Source organism: Curcuma longa, chromosome 5 (assembly GCF_044706935.1).
Source record: "Curcuma longa cultivar G26 ecotype Majalengka, Jawa Barat chromosome 5, ITB_CL_G26_1.1, whole genome shotgun sequence".
NCBI lineage: Eukaryota > Viridiplantae > Streptophyta > Magnoliopsida > Zingiberales > Zingiberaceae > Curcuma > Curcuma longa.
In genome coordinates, this window is record NC_133865.1 from 6,797,525 (window position 1) to 6,813,675 (window position 16,151).

Genomic DNA, 16,151 nt, shown 5'->3' on the forward strand with positions numbered 1-16,151 from the left:
CAATTGGAGCTGAAATCGGATCAATTGGAGCTTAATTGGATGAATTGGGCTGAACCTGAGCTAACACAGGCTGAACCAACTTAACCGAGCCGGCTTGCTACAGTAGCTAGTTATAATGAGAAAGAACACTGTAGCAAAATCGCGGTTACTGTAGCGTAGTTACTGTAGCACCTTCGTTCTCGCGTTTTTCAGTTTTCTGTTTCGTAGGTTTAGCGCAGGATCTCTAGATTTTTCTCTTCCAGATCATTCTCCAGCTACCAGAGAGTACTACAAATCCAGATTTGGGGATTAATTGGAGGCGATCGCATCTGTTGAGGGTTTCTTCAGATCGTCGTTGTCGCCGCAATGACCAGCTGAATTTTTCAGATCTAAATCGATCGGAGCTATCAAGGGCAATCCGAGGGGTTCTTTGAATGTTCTTGATGGTTTTCGAGCACTGCATCGCAAGCGTCTTGAAGAATCTTTGGCTGGACTTTCAGATTGGACAGAGCTCTGTTCAGCGCAAGCAAGGAGGGTTTTCGAAGCTGTGTTGAATCGAATTCAGTCAGATCAAATCAAGCTGGGTTTGATAGGAGTTTTTCGGGTAGTTTTGATCTTTGATCAAACTTGTGTGACGGCAAGGAGGAGATTGATCATTGAAGGGAAGATCTGAGATCGGTTTCTGTATTTTTGCTTCTGTTCTTGTTTCTGAAATTCCACATTTCTGATTTGTGTTTTGATTAGAAACTCATGAATTCGGTTTATTGGTTAAGGCTTTAGTTTTTAATTGAATGTTAATCTCTTTAGAATTTCTTTAGCTTCAATTACTCAACTTGTGAATTTCCTTGAATCTGAAAATCTCCATGCTACTGTTCCGTATCATGCATTGCTTTTGTATCAGGTTTCATCAATTTTCAGCAATTATACCCGTTTCATCATTGTGATATTGTTTTGTATCAGTAAATATGATTCTGAATCAGATTTTTAGAAACTGAATTGCTAGGGGAAGAGTTGAGTTTACAATTGCTGATTTGTATAAATTCTGAAGTTTTGTTATCAGATTTGTTTAGAAACTTAATCATGTGCATGTTTGATTCTGAATCCATTTACATTTCATTGAAAATATCAAAACCCCCATTTACATTTGAAAACCTAAAAATAGAACGACATCCTAGCTTGATTTAGACAAGTCTTCTACTAGTCCTTGGAAAATACGACTCGTGGCCCCTATATTACATTTTCTTGTGAGTTTAAGGGTTTTCGATTATAAATTCTAATTTGAGGCTCATTGACATCATTTGTGGGCTTATCACCCTCCGTATCATCATTATTAATTGATTGATTTTTAAAATATTTTTGAACAAAACAAAAAAGAAAAATGAAAATGAAAATGATACCAAAGTATTATAACTTTGTTGTTCGCCTGATTTTTCTTCGTTTGACTGACAATTTTGCTACAGAGGAGATTACATATAAAGGTTTAACAGACTTCATTTTATATTGTTTACATGGTAATTAACACTCATTAATCACATACATGTATAACTAGTTATCTTTGTAATTATAATTATATAATAATTCTCTCTTCGTAACTTGGCCCATTAAATATTTGTCTTCTCACTCATCGGACCAAGTGATGTCATAAACCCCCACGTCGGTATCGATTCCCAGCGCCGCCCACACCGCCGGCGAACCGTCCACCACGTTGTTGGGGCAGGGCGGTTGGAAGTCGTGCTCGTCGTCGCACCCATTCACAGAGTCGCACTCGTCCACCACCTTCGCCACCACGCTCCTCCCGTTCCCGTTGATCCTGATCATCTTGTGGCAGCGGCTGCCGCCGTGGTACCACCCTGTCGACAGCGCCACCACCAGATCCTTGTCGCTGTGGTACTGGCCGTCGCACTCCGAGGGGGCGCCTCCGTCGCAGTTCTCCTGGAAGCAGTTGACGGTCAACTGGGCGCGGGTGTTGCCGGAGACGGGCGGCGAGCAACGATACTGCGGGTAGGATTTGCCAGGCTGGCAGCAGTCGGAGTCGAAGCCGGGGTCGCAGTGGCCCGACTTTCCGGGGAGGTAGCCGCTGGGGTTGCAGGCTCCGATGAGCGGGCGGTGGGAGGCTGCAGGATGGACGACGAGCACCAAGGCTGCAACGAGCAACATGGCGATTAGTTGAAACAGAGGAGAATCAGAAGAAGCCATTGCTGTCTGTCTCTTTGCTTAATTCCGACTCCCTTATTTCTTGCTTAAATTGATTAAGTGGATGCAGAATGATAGATCCAATGAAGGACTGGCTATATATAGCTTCAATTCACTGGTTCCATCTTATATATGTTAACTAATTATCAGAATTGAATTGAAAGCAAGCGTACGTAGTAGTTTTCCTTTTCCGGATCATCTTAAAAAAAAGGACAGGGATAGCGTACGTAGTTGAATGACAAAAAATTATAGCCCCTAAAAGATTATAGCTTGGTCTTCGACCTCATTAGGAGATCGAATCTCTTCATAAATTCTCTCAACCGAGCTCAATCTTTCACGATAATCCATGGCCGACCTCATTATAAGGTCGGCGCAAGATTAAAGATACAAACCGAGCTTTCCCTAACCTCAGGGTCTATAACTCAAGTCCCTATAATACCCTAGGCATCAGGCTGACCTTAGTATAAGAAGGTCACGGTCCATGATACTTAGAACGAAGATGTGTAGGCTCCGTCTCCTTGCAACGAGCCCAACAAAGTACCGGTATCACATACCGACCTCATGACTTGGTCCCGATATCACATACCGACCTCATGACTTGGTCTCGATATCACATACCGACCTCATGACCTGGTCCCGACATCGTATGCCGACCTCATGATCTGGTCCCGGCATCACTTCCTTCAGCTATGGCCTACATAGCGAGTTTCAGAGCATACCTAGCTCAACTCCCCAATCCATCTAAGTTTATTGTATACCTGCACATCCCGACCACACATATACGAGTCAGCCCTTATCGACCTCAAGTAGCTGGATTGAAGCCAACAAATCACCACACTGACCTGTTCGTCAAGCTTAATAACTTACCTACAAGCATTAAGATATAGACCAAGTCCTCCTACTTGGTCCCACACGATCCCAGCCATCCAGAGAAGATAGTTTACGCTGCTAAACCATCAGATACGCGGAATCTGTCACAAGATTGATCCGACGATCTTGCCTCCACCACCAATTGCAAATATAGAGATCCGAGGATATCACTCCCGCCACCTCTATATAAATCCCGCAGGTATGACAATCAACCATCTTGAGTTCTCTCTACACGCATTACCACTTCATTTATCTCTATCCCTGACTTGAGCATCGGAGTGGCCACGCCGGGATTCCTTGGCGCCTTGCTAATCCGTTCGTTCAGTGTTTGCTTCTTCAGGCCCTTCTCATCGACGTGGAATTGCCGGTTGACGCGGCCTTATATTGTCTGGTGGCGTAACTATCGTCGGCAAGGAGCCGGAACAAAGATTAAACTGAGTTACTTAACAGAGAAAATTCAAGAAAATCTACTTAGGTATATGAAATGACATTACCATATTAGAAAGATTTATCTTTAAAAATCAACAATAACCATCATTTATTTCCCTTGAGCACATATCTCAAGCCAGAATGAAAAATCATGCTCCAAATTATAAATTCAGCAAATATAGACAAACGAACGGTCTTAGAAGTTGAGATGTAGTAAAATTATATGCAGATGGAATTAAAAGTGTATATTATTGACGCCGGATGGGATAACGATTATCTCAGGGGCAATATTAAATCCGTTGATTCAATTGCGAACGTCGAAAATAATCTTCTAAAACCTGTTGATTCAAAAGAATAATAAGAGATAGGAAAATAACGGCATTGCCGAAAATATTATTAAACCAATAAACTTCTTCTTCCTTAAACATCAACTCATAATATGTTTATATAGACTAAAATCTTAAGAAAGATTCCTAATTAAAAGGAAAATTTTTTAACAAATTTGAAAAGAAAAATTTCTTAATAAACTCGAAAAGAAAATTTTCTAATAAAAAAAATTTCTTAATAGACTCGAAATACTAAAAAACCTAAACGGACTCTAAATATAAAATCCTAAGAAAATTTCTTAACAAACTCAATCCTAAAAATCCTAGATGGATTTAAAAAATTCTAAAATAAAAAAATATAACTTTTCAAAGCTACTCTAAATACTAATAATTTTAAAAATTATTAAAAATAAAAATTATCAAAATTAATAATAAAAATTTTTAAATCCTCCTGCATCAGTTGCCCCAAGTTGAAAAAAATTCATCCTCGAGTTCATAGAAGTATCATCAGCATCCTTCGAACACGGACTCAAATGTTTCACATTAAAAATATTGGAAGTCTTCAAGTGACTCGGAAGGCACACATGTATGTATTATCATTGATCTTCTGCAGTATCTCACACGACCTAATCTTTAGATCTTCCTGCATCAGTCGCCCTAGGTTAAAAGAACTCGTCCTCTGTAGGGATCTATATGCGCAAAAAACCGATTAAACCGCATATAACGCAGCGAAAAACAGGATCCCTCCAGAAGATCCATGCGAAAACATACTCGTTTGATGATTCTACCTACTAGAATCGAGTTTACCTTCGATGCGTGCCCTTCGCAATCCCGACAGCAACTCTTGCCTTCAAGGTCGGCAGATCTCAACACGATTAGTGCGTTCGTGCCTCTACGGTATCCACACGAACACTGATATGGAGAAGAACCCAACTGTGGTGCTAGCCACAAAGGTAGGGTTCGGCCAAGAAGAAGAAGAGAAGAAGAGGGAGAGCAAGAGCAACCAACAACCTCTTCATCAAGAGCCTCTCACCCTCTTTTATAGCCCACCATGAGATATAATGGATGAAGGGGGAAATTAATATAATATTAATTCCGAAATTAATATTTTATCAATTCCCATGCATCTCATGCAAGAAGATCTTTTCCCCTTTCAATAAAGATCATGCATCTCATGCATACTAATCTTTCTCTTCTTTTAAGGAAGATCATGCAGCTTTTAATGATCATGCATCTCATGCATGATAACCATTTAATCAAATTCGAATTTGGCTTGTGTGACTTGAGTCCAACTCGAGTCTCACACAATCTGAGCTGACTTGAGTCCAACTCGAGTCCAACTCGAGTCCATCTCATTCCGAATTGACACTAAGGGCTAATTTTAACATCCTCGAGTTTAAAGTAGTGTCAGATGGTCGCTCAAGAAGAAGATCATCTGATATCAATTCAGCAAAATTTTCTAGTAGTTGCTAGACTTTAGAAATCTTTGTTGATCCGCTAACGAGTATAACATCAGAATGTCACGAATTGATCATCTTTCTTGTTGATAGTCTCAATCATCCTTTCAAGGCTCAAACGGGAGGTTGGTAGCCTCGAGTTCTTCTTGTCACAGCTCGGAGAAAATATAATTATATCGAAAGACATGAACTAATCGTGTTGCTGAATGCTCCTGCATCATATATTGAATTGGATATGTTAGTTGTTTGTTTTGAATAATGCATAAGATGTGTTTAATATTTGTGTTGTAAAGTTGAAGTATTATTTTGATGTAAACAGGATAAACGAATAGAAGCTATAGAAAATTGTACTAATTTGCGATGAATTTTATGACGAATATAGTTTCGTCGCAAAACTATCGTAACATACTGTATCCTATCGAAACTTTGATGACGAAAATAAGTTTTCATCGCTAATTTGGCGACGAAATCTGTGTTCGTCGTAAATCTCATCTATTTTCCATGAATAATTTTCACCCCTCCATAGCGACGAAATATATTTTCGTAGCATAGTTTGCGATAAAATATATTTTCGTCGCATAGTTTGCGATGAAAATATGTTTTGTTGCAAACTTTGTGACAAAAATTTATTTTCGCCCCAGATTAATAATTACTCAATTTTACGACGAAAATAGTTTCGTCGTCAACTTGTGACGAATTTGACGATGAAAACTTTATTCGTCGCGAAATTGACAATGAATAAATATTTTTTTATCGTAGAATTTTACGATAAGCTATTATTCATGAAAATATTTTCGTCGTCAAATAGTTTTGCAATGAAAATTTTTTTCATCATAAATTTCATCACAAATTGCCTTTATTTTTGTAGTGATACTTCTCCCGATTATTTTCCCTTTATAATATTAATTATATCTTCATCAATATCTAGCTATATATGTTTTTGAGACCAACTATAGAGCATCAATTTTATATATGCAACAGGTGGTTTTTACAAACTATATATATATATATATATATAGATTCTTGTCCATCTTTAATTCTTATATATCCTAATTATGTTTGATGGGTTCCATTGCTCAGACTCAATTGATAAGTATGAAGGAAACGTTGTAAACTCGAGCCATCGACTGATAGGACCCAATTGTTGGATCAACACAACTGCCAATTCCATTCAACAACATGAGTAAGCTCATTTGCATTCAACAACATGAGTAAGCCAATTAAGGTGGAAGAAGACATTTCAGTAGGATTTGCTAAATGAACAGCAAAAGGCTCTGTACATAACATGAAAGGGAAAATGTATTAATTATGGGATCTCTTGCACGGATGGTAGTCTCTATCTTCTATTGCCAGTTCATAGAGGTTTCCTGACTGCATATTTAAATCACTATTATTTGTGATCTGATATATTTGTTTCAAAACTTATTCTGTGCCAGTTCTTTGTTTTCTGTGTTCTGACATTGTAAGGATATATTCCTTTGTGATGGAATCCTTAATGTCCTCTCCCTTCCTCCTTGCAACTTCAATAGAGCCCTTCCTTTGACTGTTCGGAACTTGGTAGCCTGTGAATCAAAGTGCATTAGCGGGAACTGATGTTGCCGACGTGGCGCTCCAACGATTAAGTCAACTCTGAACAGAAGTAAATGACCTCGTGTGAATGCTAGCGAGCTAGGGAGAAAGCAATAATCAAGGAGAAGAGTAACTTCTGTTTGAGAGCTAGAAGGAGATCATATCTTCGCTAGGCTTTATATAGCTGCAGAGATAGAAAATCTACATAGACAATCATGTAAGCTCTAAGTGAGTTACGTAGATGACCGCACGAGTAAAGTACTGTCCACTAGCTAGTTTCACGCATGGAGCTAGATAGCGCGTTAATGTTCCCGTCAAGAACTCCGCTGGGCGCACACGTCACTTCCTCAGATGCACTGTGCGGGAAAATGGTTGAAACTAGCTTCTGATCGCCGGAGACCTGCAATCACAGACACCGTGAGATGGCTGGCCGGCGGGACCGGCGAGACCACTCCGATGCTTAAGTCAGCAACAGCAGGAGAGTAAAATGAGAGTAGAAGTAGTAAGCCAGTGACCAGAACATACCTCGCCCCTTCACAGGGGGTCGCCTTATATAAGGAAGAGGAGATCCGTACCCTGAGCACAGCAAGGTGAACCTCACTGTGCGGGTACTTTCTGTACGGGAGAGGAGTGGTGCCTTTAATGTTGGGGGCACACCGTTGTCAGAGGTGTACGTCCGGCGGCGCGTCGCCATACCTCGTGGCATGCTTGTCCGTTGGAGCGGTCCTAGGACAAGGAATGGAGTGGTCAGTGGTAGGGCGTACGACTCGGCCCCGACTCCCTGGGTCGAATCGGAGATGCTGCCCAGTCAAGGGTGCTACGGAGTCGGGCTATCCGGGAATCGGTGAGCCGGGTGTGCCACCCACTCGGATTATCTGGGAGTCGGCCCGGTGATATTATTCTTCTCCTTGATGGGCCCACCATGCTGTCGGGCTTGGGCGGAGACTCTCGGGGCGGTTACCTGGGAACCCGGATCCGGGTCCTAGTGCTTCTGCCGACTATCCCCGGATGGTTGACTCGACTCGGCCACGTCTCTCAGTCGGGTCCGGACCTGTATCCTTACGACCGTAACATCAGCCTTCCCGCTAGTCTAGTCGAAGGAGACGTGTGTTCGACTGACTAGACCGAGTCCGAGTCGAGTTACGCCGTTTGATATTCCTGCGCCAAACTGCCAGTGAAGGGCTGCCACGTGTCGGGTAGACATTGGATGACTCGGTCGGCGCACATGATCGGCATGGGGTGCTTTACTGCGGCGGGGTGTCCGATGGGACAGCCGAATCATCGCCATAATTGCGCCGTATCACGCCTCGGAAATCTGCGTCATCGGACGGCCGCCAGGAGATCCCGCCTTTTTCGACTGTCTGATCGGACGGCTGAGCTTCGCTAGGGTTTGGTATAAGTAGGGGAGGGGTTGGCGCAACAGCGCCTTTCCTCGCCGTCTTCATCTCCTTCTCTGCGTTCTCTCTGGTTTTCTTCTCGCTGCCGCTTCCTTTACTGCCTCAAGTAAGCTTTCTTCTCTCGCTGAGTCCCTTTTTCCTTCCTTAGCAGCGTCGTCCTAGGTCCTTTCTGGTATCCATGGCTTCTGAGGGGTCTGTGCCGTCAATGGACGCACCGTCCGCGAGTGTTCCGTCGACGGGGACACCGTCTGAGAGTGTTCCGCCTACCGGTCCTTGGTACGAGTCCGAAGTCACCAAGTTCACCGAGAGAACCCGCTCGAAGATGCGTCTGAAGTACGAAATCCCGAGTGAGTATAGGATAGAGGTTCCCGAGCCCCACCATCGTCTCCACACTCCCCCACCCGGGTACGCCACCTTCTTCTATGGTCAGCTAGAGGGGGGACTTCGATTCCCGATTCCTGCCTTTTTTCAAGAAGTGGCCGAGTACTTCCAGCTTCCACTGAACCAACTTGCCCCGAATTCTTTCCGACTCCTTTGTGGAGTCGTCTTAGTCTTCCGCATGCACCGAATCCCCTTAGACCCCGCAGTATTCCACTTTTTCTTTTATCCGAAGAAGATGAAGAAAGAGGGCGTCTTCTTCTTCAACTCGAGACCAGGCCTCCCTTTCCTGATCGGGTATCCTTCTTCCAACAAGGGGTGGCACCCCCAATTCTTCTACATCTCCCCCCCCCCCCCCCCCCCCGAGTCCGTTCGAACCACGTGGTCGTGGGTTCGTTTCCCACAGACGGCGCCAAAATATGTTCCCGTCAAGAACTCCGCTGGGCGCACACGTCACTTCCTCAGATGCACTGTGCGGGAAAATGGTTGAAACTAGCTTCTGATCGCCGGAGACCTGCAATCACAGACACCGTGAGATGGCTGGCCGGCGGGACCGGCGAGACCACTCCGATGCTTAAGTCAGCAACAGCAGGAGAGTAAAATGAGAGTAGAAGTAGTAAGCCAGTGACCAGAACATACCTCGCCCCTTCACAGGGGGTCGCCTTATATAAGGAAGAGGAGATCCGTACCCTGAGCACAGCAAGGTGAACCTCACTGTGCGGGTACTTTCTGTACGGGAGAGGAGTGGTGCCTTTAATGTTGGGGGCACACCGTTGTCAGAGGTGTACGTCCGGCGGCGCGTCGCCATACCTCGTGGCATGCTTGTCCGTTGGAGCGGTCCTAGGACAAGGAATGGAGTGGTCAGTGGTAGGGCGTACGACTCGGCCCCGACTCCCTGGGTCGAATCGGAGATGCTGCCCAGTCAAGGGTGCTACGGAGTCGGGCTATCCGGGAATCGGTGAGCCGGGTGTGCCACCCACTCGGATTATCTGGGAGTCGGCCCGGTGATATTATTCTTCTCCTTGATGGGCCCACCATGCTGTCGGGCTTGGGCGGAGACTCTCGGGGCGGTTACCTGGGAACCCGGATCCGGGTCCTAGTGCTTCTGCCGACTATCCCCGGATGGTTGACTCGACTCGGCCACGTCTCTCAGTCGGGTCCGGACCTGTATCCTTACGACCGTAACAGTATAAGATGGAATTAATCACTGAAGCTATATATAACCAATCCAATCCTTCATTAAATCTATCATTCTACATCCATTTAATCAATTTTAAGCAAAGAGAACAGACAGCAATGGCTTCTTCTGCTTCTCCTCTGTTTCAACTCATTGTCATGTTGATCGTTGTAGCCTTGGTGCGCGTCGTCCATCCTGCTGCCTCCCACCGCCCGCTCATCGGAGCCTGCCACGCCAGCGGCTACCTCCCAGGAAAGTCCGGCCACTGCGACCCAGGCTACGACTCCGACTGCTGCCAGCCTGGCAAATCCTACCCGCAGTATCGCTGCTCGCCGCCCGTCTCCGGCAATACCCGCGCTCAATTGACCGTCAACTGCTTCCAGGAGAACTGCGATGGCGGCGCCCCGTCGGAGTGCGACGGCCAGTACCACAGCGACAAGGACATGGTGGTGGCGCTGTCGACGGGGTGGTACAACGGCGGCAGGCGCTGCCACAAGATGATCAGGATCAACGGGAACGGGAGGAGCGTGGTGGCGAAGGTGGTGGACGAGTGCGACTCTGTGAATGGGTGCGACGACGATCACGACTTCCAGCCTCCCTGCCCCAACAACGTGGTGGACGGTTCGCCGGCGGTGTGGGCGGCGCTGGGAATCGATACCGACGTGGGGGTTTATGACATCACTTGGTCCGATGAGTGAGAAGACAAATATTTAATGGGCCAAGTTCTGAAGAGAAAAAAGAAATATTATATAATTGTAATTACAAAGATAACTAGTTATACATGTATGTGATTAATGAGTGTTAATTACCATGTAAACAATATAAAATGAAGTCTGTTAAACCTTTATATGCAATCTCCTCTGTGTAGCATTTTGATTAATTTCGAAATTTCCCACAAACAACAAACGGACCATCAATGTAGACATGAACACAGTTACAATGGCAGAGAATTAATCCCAGTTTAGCTGCTGACACTTTACATCAAGAACAAAGTAGCCTACTAATGTCCAAACATTTAAAGGAAGCATCATATGCCCCTTTAAATTAAAGGCTTTACAGGGAATACTACAAAGGAATAATTAATTTTAAAAATTGGATAATGTAGATTCATATAATAATTTTGACTAAAACTACTACATAATTCCTAACTCAAACAACAAATCTAATAAGATATATATAACTATTCTAGAAGCTTTAAGGAAAACAATAACTTTAAAATTTGGACAGTTTGTATTGATGTGTTAGATATTTTAATAATTGAAATAATTCAAAGGAATATATAGTTGCTACTTTTGAGAAAAATTGTGACTTTTGGGAAAAGTAATAACACTTGAGAAAAGTCACAACCCTTGGTCATTTCAATGTCATGATAATCTATAAAAGGGCTAAGTTGGATGAAAAACAAACATACTTTCTTGCTCTTCTTTCTCTTGTTTTCTGAATTGTCTTACTTAGTGCAAAGTAAAGGCAATTAGTTTTATCTAATCCTAAAGAATATTTGGTCTTTGTATTGCACAATTTATAGACCAAATGAAGTCTTAAGAATAGTATTTTGATGATGTACGTAGTAGTTTTCAAAATTGAAAAACAAAGATACATGATGACTTTATAGGTTGTGTGGAACACAACAAATAAACTATTTTTGATAGTTTCTGACAGTATAATAGTTGTGAACTTTGCGTAACCATTTGTGACTTAAACAACAAATCTGACAGTAAGAATATAGAACGACTCAATAGGTTTCTTGGGGCACAACTATTATAAACTTTGATAGATTATTCACGTGAATATGTCTTCCTTCCTTGTATGTCATGCAACTTAGCTTAGTAGAGAACTTGTAAGAAAAAAAGTAAAAAACTTGTACTGAAAAGAAAAAAAAAGGTTAAGTGTGAGAGAGAAGGGTTTCTTTAGAAATTACAAAATAAAGGCTTAACATACTTCATTTTATATTGTTTACATGGTAATTAACACTCATTAATCACATACATGTATAACTATTTATCTTCGTGATTACAATTATATAATATTTCTTTTTTCTCTTCAGAACTGGACCCAACTAATTAAATACTTGTCTTCTCACTCATCGGACCAAGTGATGTCATAAACCCCCACGTCGGTATCGATTCCCAGCGCCGCCCACACCGCCGGCGAACCGTCCACCACGTTGTTGGGGCAGGGAGGCTGGAAGTCGTGATCGTCGTCGCACCCATTCACAGAGTCGCACTCGTCCACCACCTTCGCCACCACGCTCCTCCCGTTCCCGTTGATCCTGATCATCTTGTGGCAGCGGCTGCCGCCGTTGTACCACCCCGTCGACAGCGCCACCACCAGGTCCTTGTCGCTGTGGTACTGCCCGTCGCACTCCGACGGGGCGCCGCCATCGCAGTTCTCCTCGAAGCAGTTGACGGTCAATTGAGCGCGGGTATTGCCGGAGACGGGCGGCGAGCAGCGATACTGCGGGTAGGATTTGCCAGGTTGGCAGCAGTCGGAGTCGTAGCCGGGGTCGCAGTGGCCGGACTTTCCTGGGAGGTAGCCGCTGGCGTGGCAGGCTCCGATGAGCGGGCGGTGGGAGGCAGCAGGATGGACGAGCGCCAAAGCTGCAACGATCAACATGACAATGAGTTGAAACAGAGGAGAAGCAGAAGAAGCCATTGCTGTCTGTCTCTTTCTCTTTGCTTAAATTGATTAAATGGATGTAGAATGATAGATTTAATGAAGGATTGGATTGGTTATATATAGCTTCAGTGATTAATTCCATCTTATACATTAACTAAAAATCAGAATTGAAAGCGTACGTAGTAGTTTTCCTCTGTTTTCCTTCTCACTCTAAAAAACAGAGTCATGGCTAGCGTACGTAGTTGAATGGCAAAAACCATTTTCCATATCAAAGTTATTTTATTTTTAATTGGATTTTAACATTTAAATTGTAAGGAATTAATTTGCTTAATATATTTTCCAAAGCTTTTTTAAAATATATTTTATAAAACGAAATATTAAAATCATAACCAATAATTTAGGACCTCGTGCTCTGTTAGTTCAGTTCGGTTTGGGCCAACGACGAGTCCCTATATAAACCGACCCTTGAGTTTACCGTTAACTCCACTCTCCAGATCCACCGTCTCCATTCCTTCCATGCCCGGCTTCTCCTTCTCCGGCGTCATTCCGGTGACCTCGTATCTACCCTCCGAGCGGCCTTCTCCGCCCTCGCCGCACATTCCGATCCCTCCGCTTCCACCGGTCGCAATACCATCTCTGCCCTCAAATGCGCGATCCTCTCCGAATCTGACCCCGACCGCATCGCCGACCTCTTCCAGTCCTCCGCGCACCTCCCCAGCTTCCGCGCTCTCTTCTCCCTCTCCGTCCACAAGCTCGCCCGCGCTCGCCGCCCCGACCTTGTCGACCGCCTTCTCTCCTCCCTCCTATCCGATCCAAGTCTCCCAAAACCGAGGGCTTTATTTATCATCCGCCTCATCTCTCTCTACTTTTCCGTTGGCATGCTGGATCACGCCACGGCCACCTTCAACCGAATTCCTCAACTCCTTGGCGGGCCCCTCTCCGACAAATCCCTGTCCGCCCTCCTTTCCGCCTACTGCCACAATCGCCGATTTGACCTCGTCATCGAGACCTCTAACCGTGCATCAAAGGAGCTCGACGTCGTTCCTGGAGTTGTCTCCTATTCCTATAATGTCCTCCTTCAGGCATTGTGCTAAAAAGGCGATCTTGAAGCTGCACGCGATGTGATTGACGAAATGGCTCAGAAAGGAATTGCTCTGGATATCATCTCTTTCAATACTCTTTTGAGTGGATACTTAAAAAATGGAAAAGATGATCAGTTTGAAGAAATTCTCAAGCAAATCATGAGTTCTGGGTTGGAGCCAAATGTGGTTACCTACAATAATTGTAGGATATCCAAATTCTGTCGAGATTTGAAGACGCTTAAAGCTCAAAAATTGCTGGATGTGATTATTTCAAAGGGGATCCGCCCGAACTTGACCACTTTTATTACCATAATTAGTGGATGCACAACAGAAGGAGACGTCGATGTTGCACTGAAGGTTTTCAAGAGGATGAAGGTCATGAAGATGACAAACAGGAGTGAGGGTGTGTCACCTAATGCACATATATATGTCATCTTGGTTTGTAGTTTGGTTGAGAAAGGTGAGTTTGCTGAAGCACTGGAGGTCTGCAAAGAGTGCTTGAATAATAATATGTGCCACCATTCAAGGTTGCGAAAGCACTGATTGATGGTCTGCTGAAGGATTCAAGAATTGACGAAGCAAAGGATGTTGTAGCACAAATGAGAACGGTAGTTAAAGGTGATGCCCTGGATGCATGGGACAAGCTTGAAGGTGAACTCTCTTTGTAGGCAGATGAGTTCCCTGTTATGGATTTCATCAGAGTCGTGTAACACAATTAGTTTAGTTCTTTTTTTTTTTGTTATAATCTCTGTTGGCGTATGAGAACTAAACAAATCTCATTCAATAACTTTTCATTTATTTAGCATCCATTAGCCTGCCCACTCCAACTAACTGAGTGATTAAATCGGCTCAATTAGTTCCTCATTGTGGTATCATGGGATTTTTGTGATTTTGATACATTGTATCTCTTGAATGCTTATAGAGAAGAATAGTAGTTCTGGTAATTGTCAAATATACATTGCTTTGTTTAATTTATTGTCAAATATATATTATTATGCTTAATTCTCACTGTTAATTGGTGCTCTCATTTTATTCACAGATTTCAGTTAAGTATCAGGTGAATGATTATCATGGTTTCTAATCAAATGTTCCTTGTAACAAACGAAATCTCTTGATCTAAATAAGTTTGAATTATACAGTTCTATTTATCATGTCCTTTTCTATCTCTGTTTCTTTTACCTAGTTTTATTTGCCTGTTTTATTATCCAGGATAACTTGATGTTGAGTTTTGTTCTTGTACATGAGTTTACTTCGTGCATTTATTATTATTTTTATCCATTTAGTTGAATTTCTGGCTCTTCAACTTCTAAAAAAAGGAAAATCATAACTTGGTGTATTGATTGGTTCAAATAGGCATGCATGATGAGCAGTGTTCTTATTGGTGATGATATGCAGCCTAAAGTTATCAGCTCTAGTAATGATGGCGTCTGATCTGTAGGTTCATTCCATTGGATTGTAGGTTATTTTCTTTGTAACGACTTGGATGCTGAGATCTCTTGTTATGGTATCATCTCTTGAAGCCAACATGATTACATGAAAGGCAAACAAGGTCAAGGATTCTAGAAAGTGCTTACATAGACTGGAAGCTTCCTATGGTTATCATCTCCTGAATCTTACATGATACCATGTAAAGGCAAGCATGGCCTGAAGATCATGGAAACTGCTTGCATAGACTTGAAGCTTCATTGTATCATCTTCTCAAGACATGATACAATGTGAAGGCAAGTTGTTAGGGCAATTGGGAAGATTGTGCGTACAATCGTCTTTCGGAAACTTAAGGGGAGGTTGTTGATCCAGTCGTACTTGAGTTGGGCTCATTTTGTTGTCTTGGCTAAATCTATGATTTTATGTTTAAATTAGACAAAACTAGTTTGTATTTGTTATAACTGATCTATTTGAAAAGTATGCAACTCGGCCATGTTGGTAGTTGAAGCCCTGAATTAGAGGCCTAGCAAGTGAAATTCCAAACTAGAGGTTCTAACAGTTGATTGACTCATATGGTCTAACATGCTTACCCCATCTAGTTGACTTGATTCAGTTGACCTATTCAATTTTCCTAATTGGCTTTCAAGCTTGACTATCTTGATTCATTTGGTCTAGTCAACTCACTTGATTGCCAAATTCATCCTCTTGGCTTGGTTGGCTTCCCAACTTAGCTTGCCCCATCCGTCATCACTTGATTAGTTTGGTTTGCTTATCCATTTGGCTAATAGATCATTAGCATAGCTTGCTTGATTTGATTATTACCTGATTATTTGTAAAACTGTACCAAGTTATTTAATTTTTTAAAGTAGTTTTACATTTTGAAATCATTATAGATTTTGCAAGAACCTTTAACCATTATTAGGTTTTAGTAGATGGTTGAACATTTGTGACGATAATATTCAATGGCAAAATTATGATTAGATTTTCTCTATTTATCTAAACAATTATGGCAATAATTAGTGATCGCAAAAGCTCTTAGATATATTGAGAAGAATATTTATAGCTCAGACTTGAAACCTCAACAAGCTAGTCGTCAAGATTTGTGATATCTTTTGTTTTAATGGTGAGGGCCATGTTGGCTAAACAACTTGTGAATATTGTGACTAATAGCGGTATGGAAATTGAAAGCTAGCTAATTGAATTGAAGTTCAAAGTAGACGTATATTATAGGCTTAGTTTGGAAGTCAGTCAAC

The 16,151-nt window shown here is 42.8% G+C and overlaps 1 protein-coding gene and 1 pseudogene across 1 annotated transcript; one reads left to right on the forward strand and one right to left on the reverse strand.

Annotated features, from left to right (window-relative positions):
• Positions 1–1,596: 1,596 nt before the first annotated feature.
• On the reverse strand, positions 1,597–12,427 carry LOC141829782 (uncharacterized). The gene is made up of 3 exons (XM_074717293.1): positions 11,856–12,427; positions 9,891–10,456; positions 1,597–2,192 (listed from the first exon to the last, which is right to left on the reverse strand). The coding sequence occupies exons 1-3, from the start codon at positions 12,425–12,427 to the stop codon at positions 1,597–1,599; spliced, it is 1,734 nt and encodes a 577-aa protein (XP_074573394.1).
• A 189-nt stretch (positions 12,428–12,616) lies between these two features.
• Positions 12,617–14,141, forward strand: LOC141829783 (small ribosomal subunit protein mL103 (rPPR7)-like; annotated as a pseudogene).
• The last annotated feature ends 2,010 nt before the right edge of the window (positions 14,142–16,151 follow it).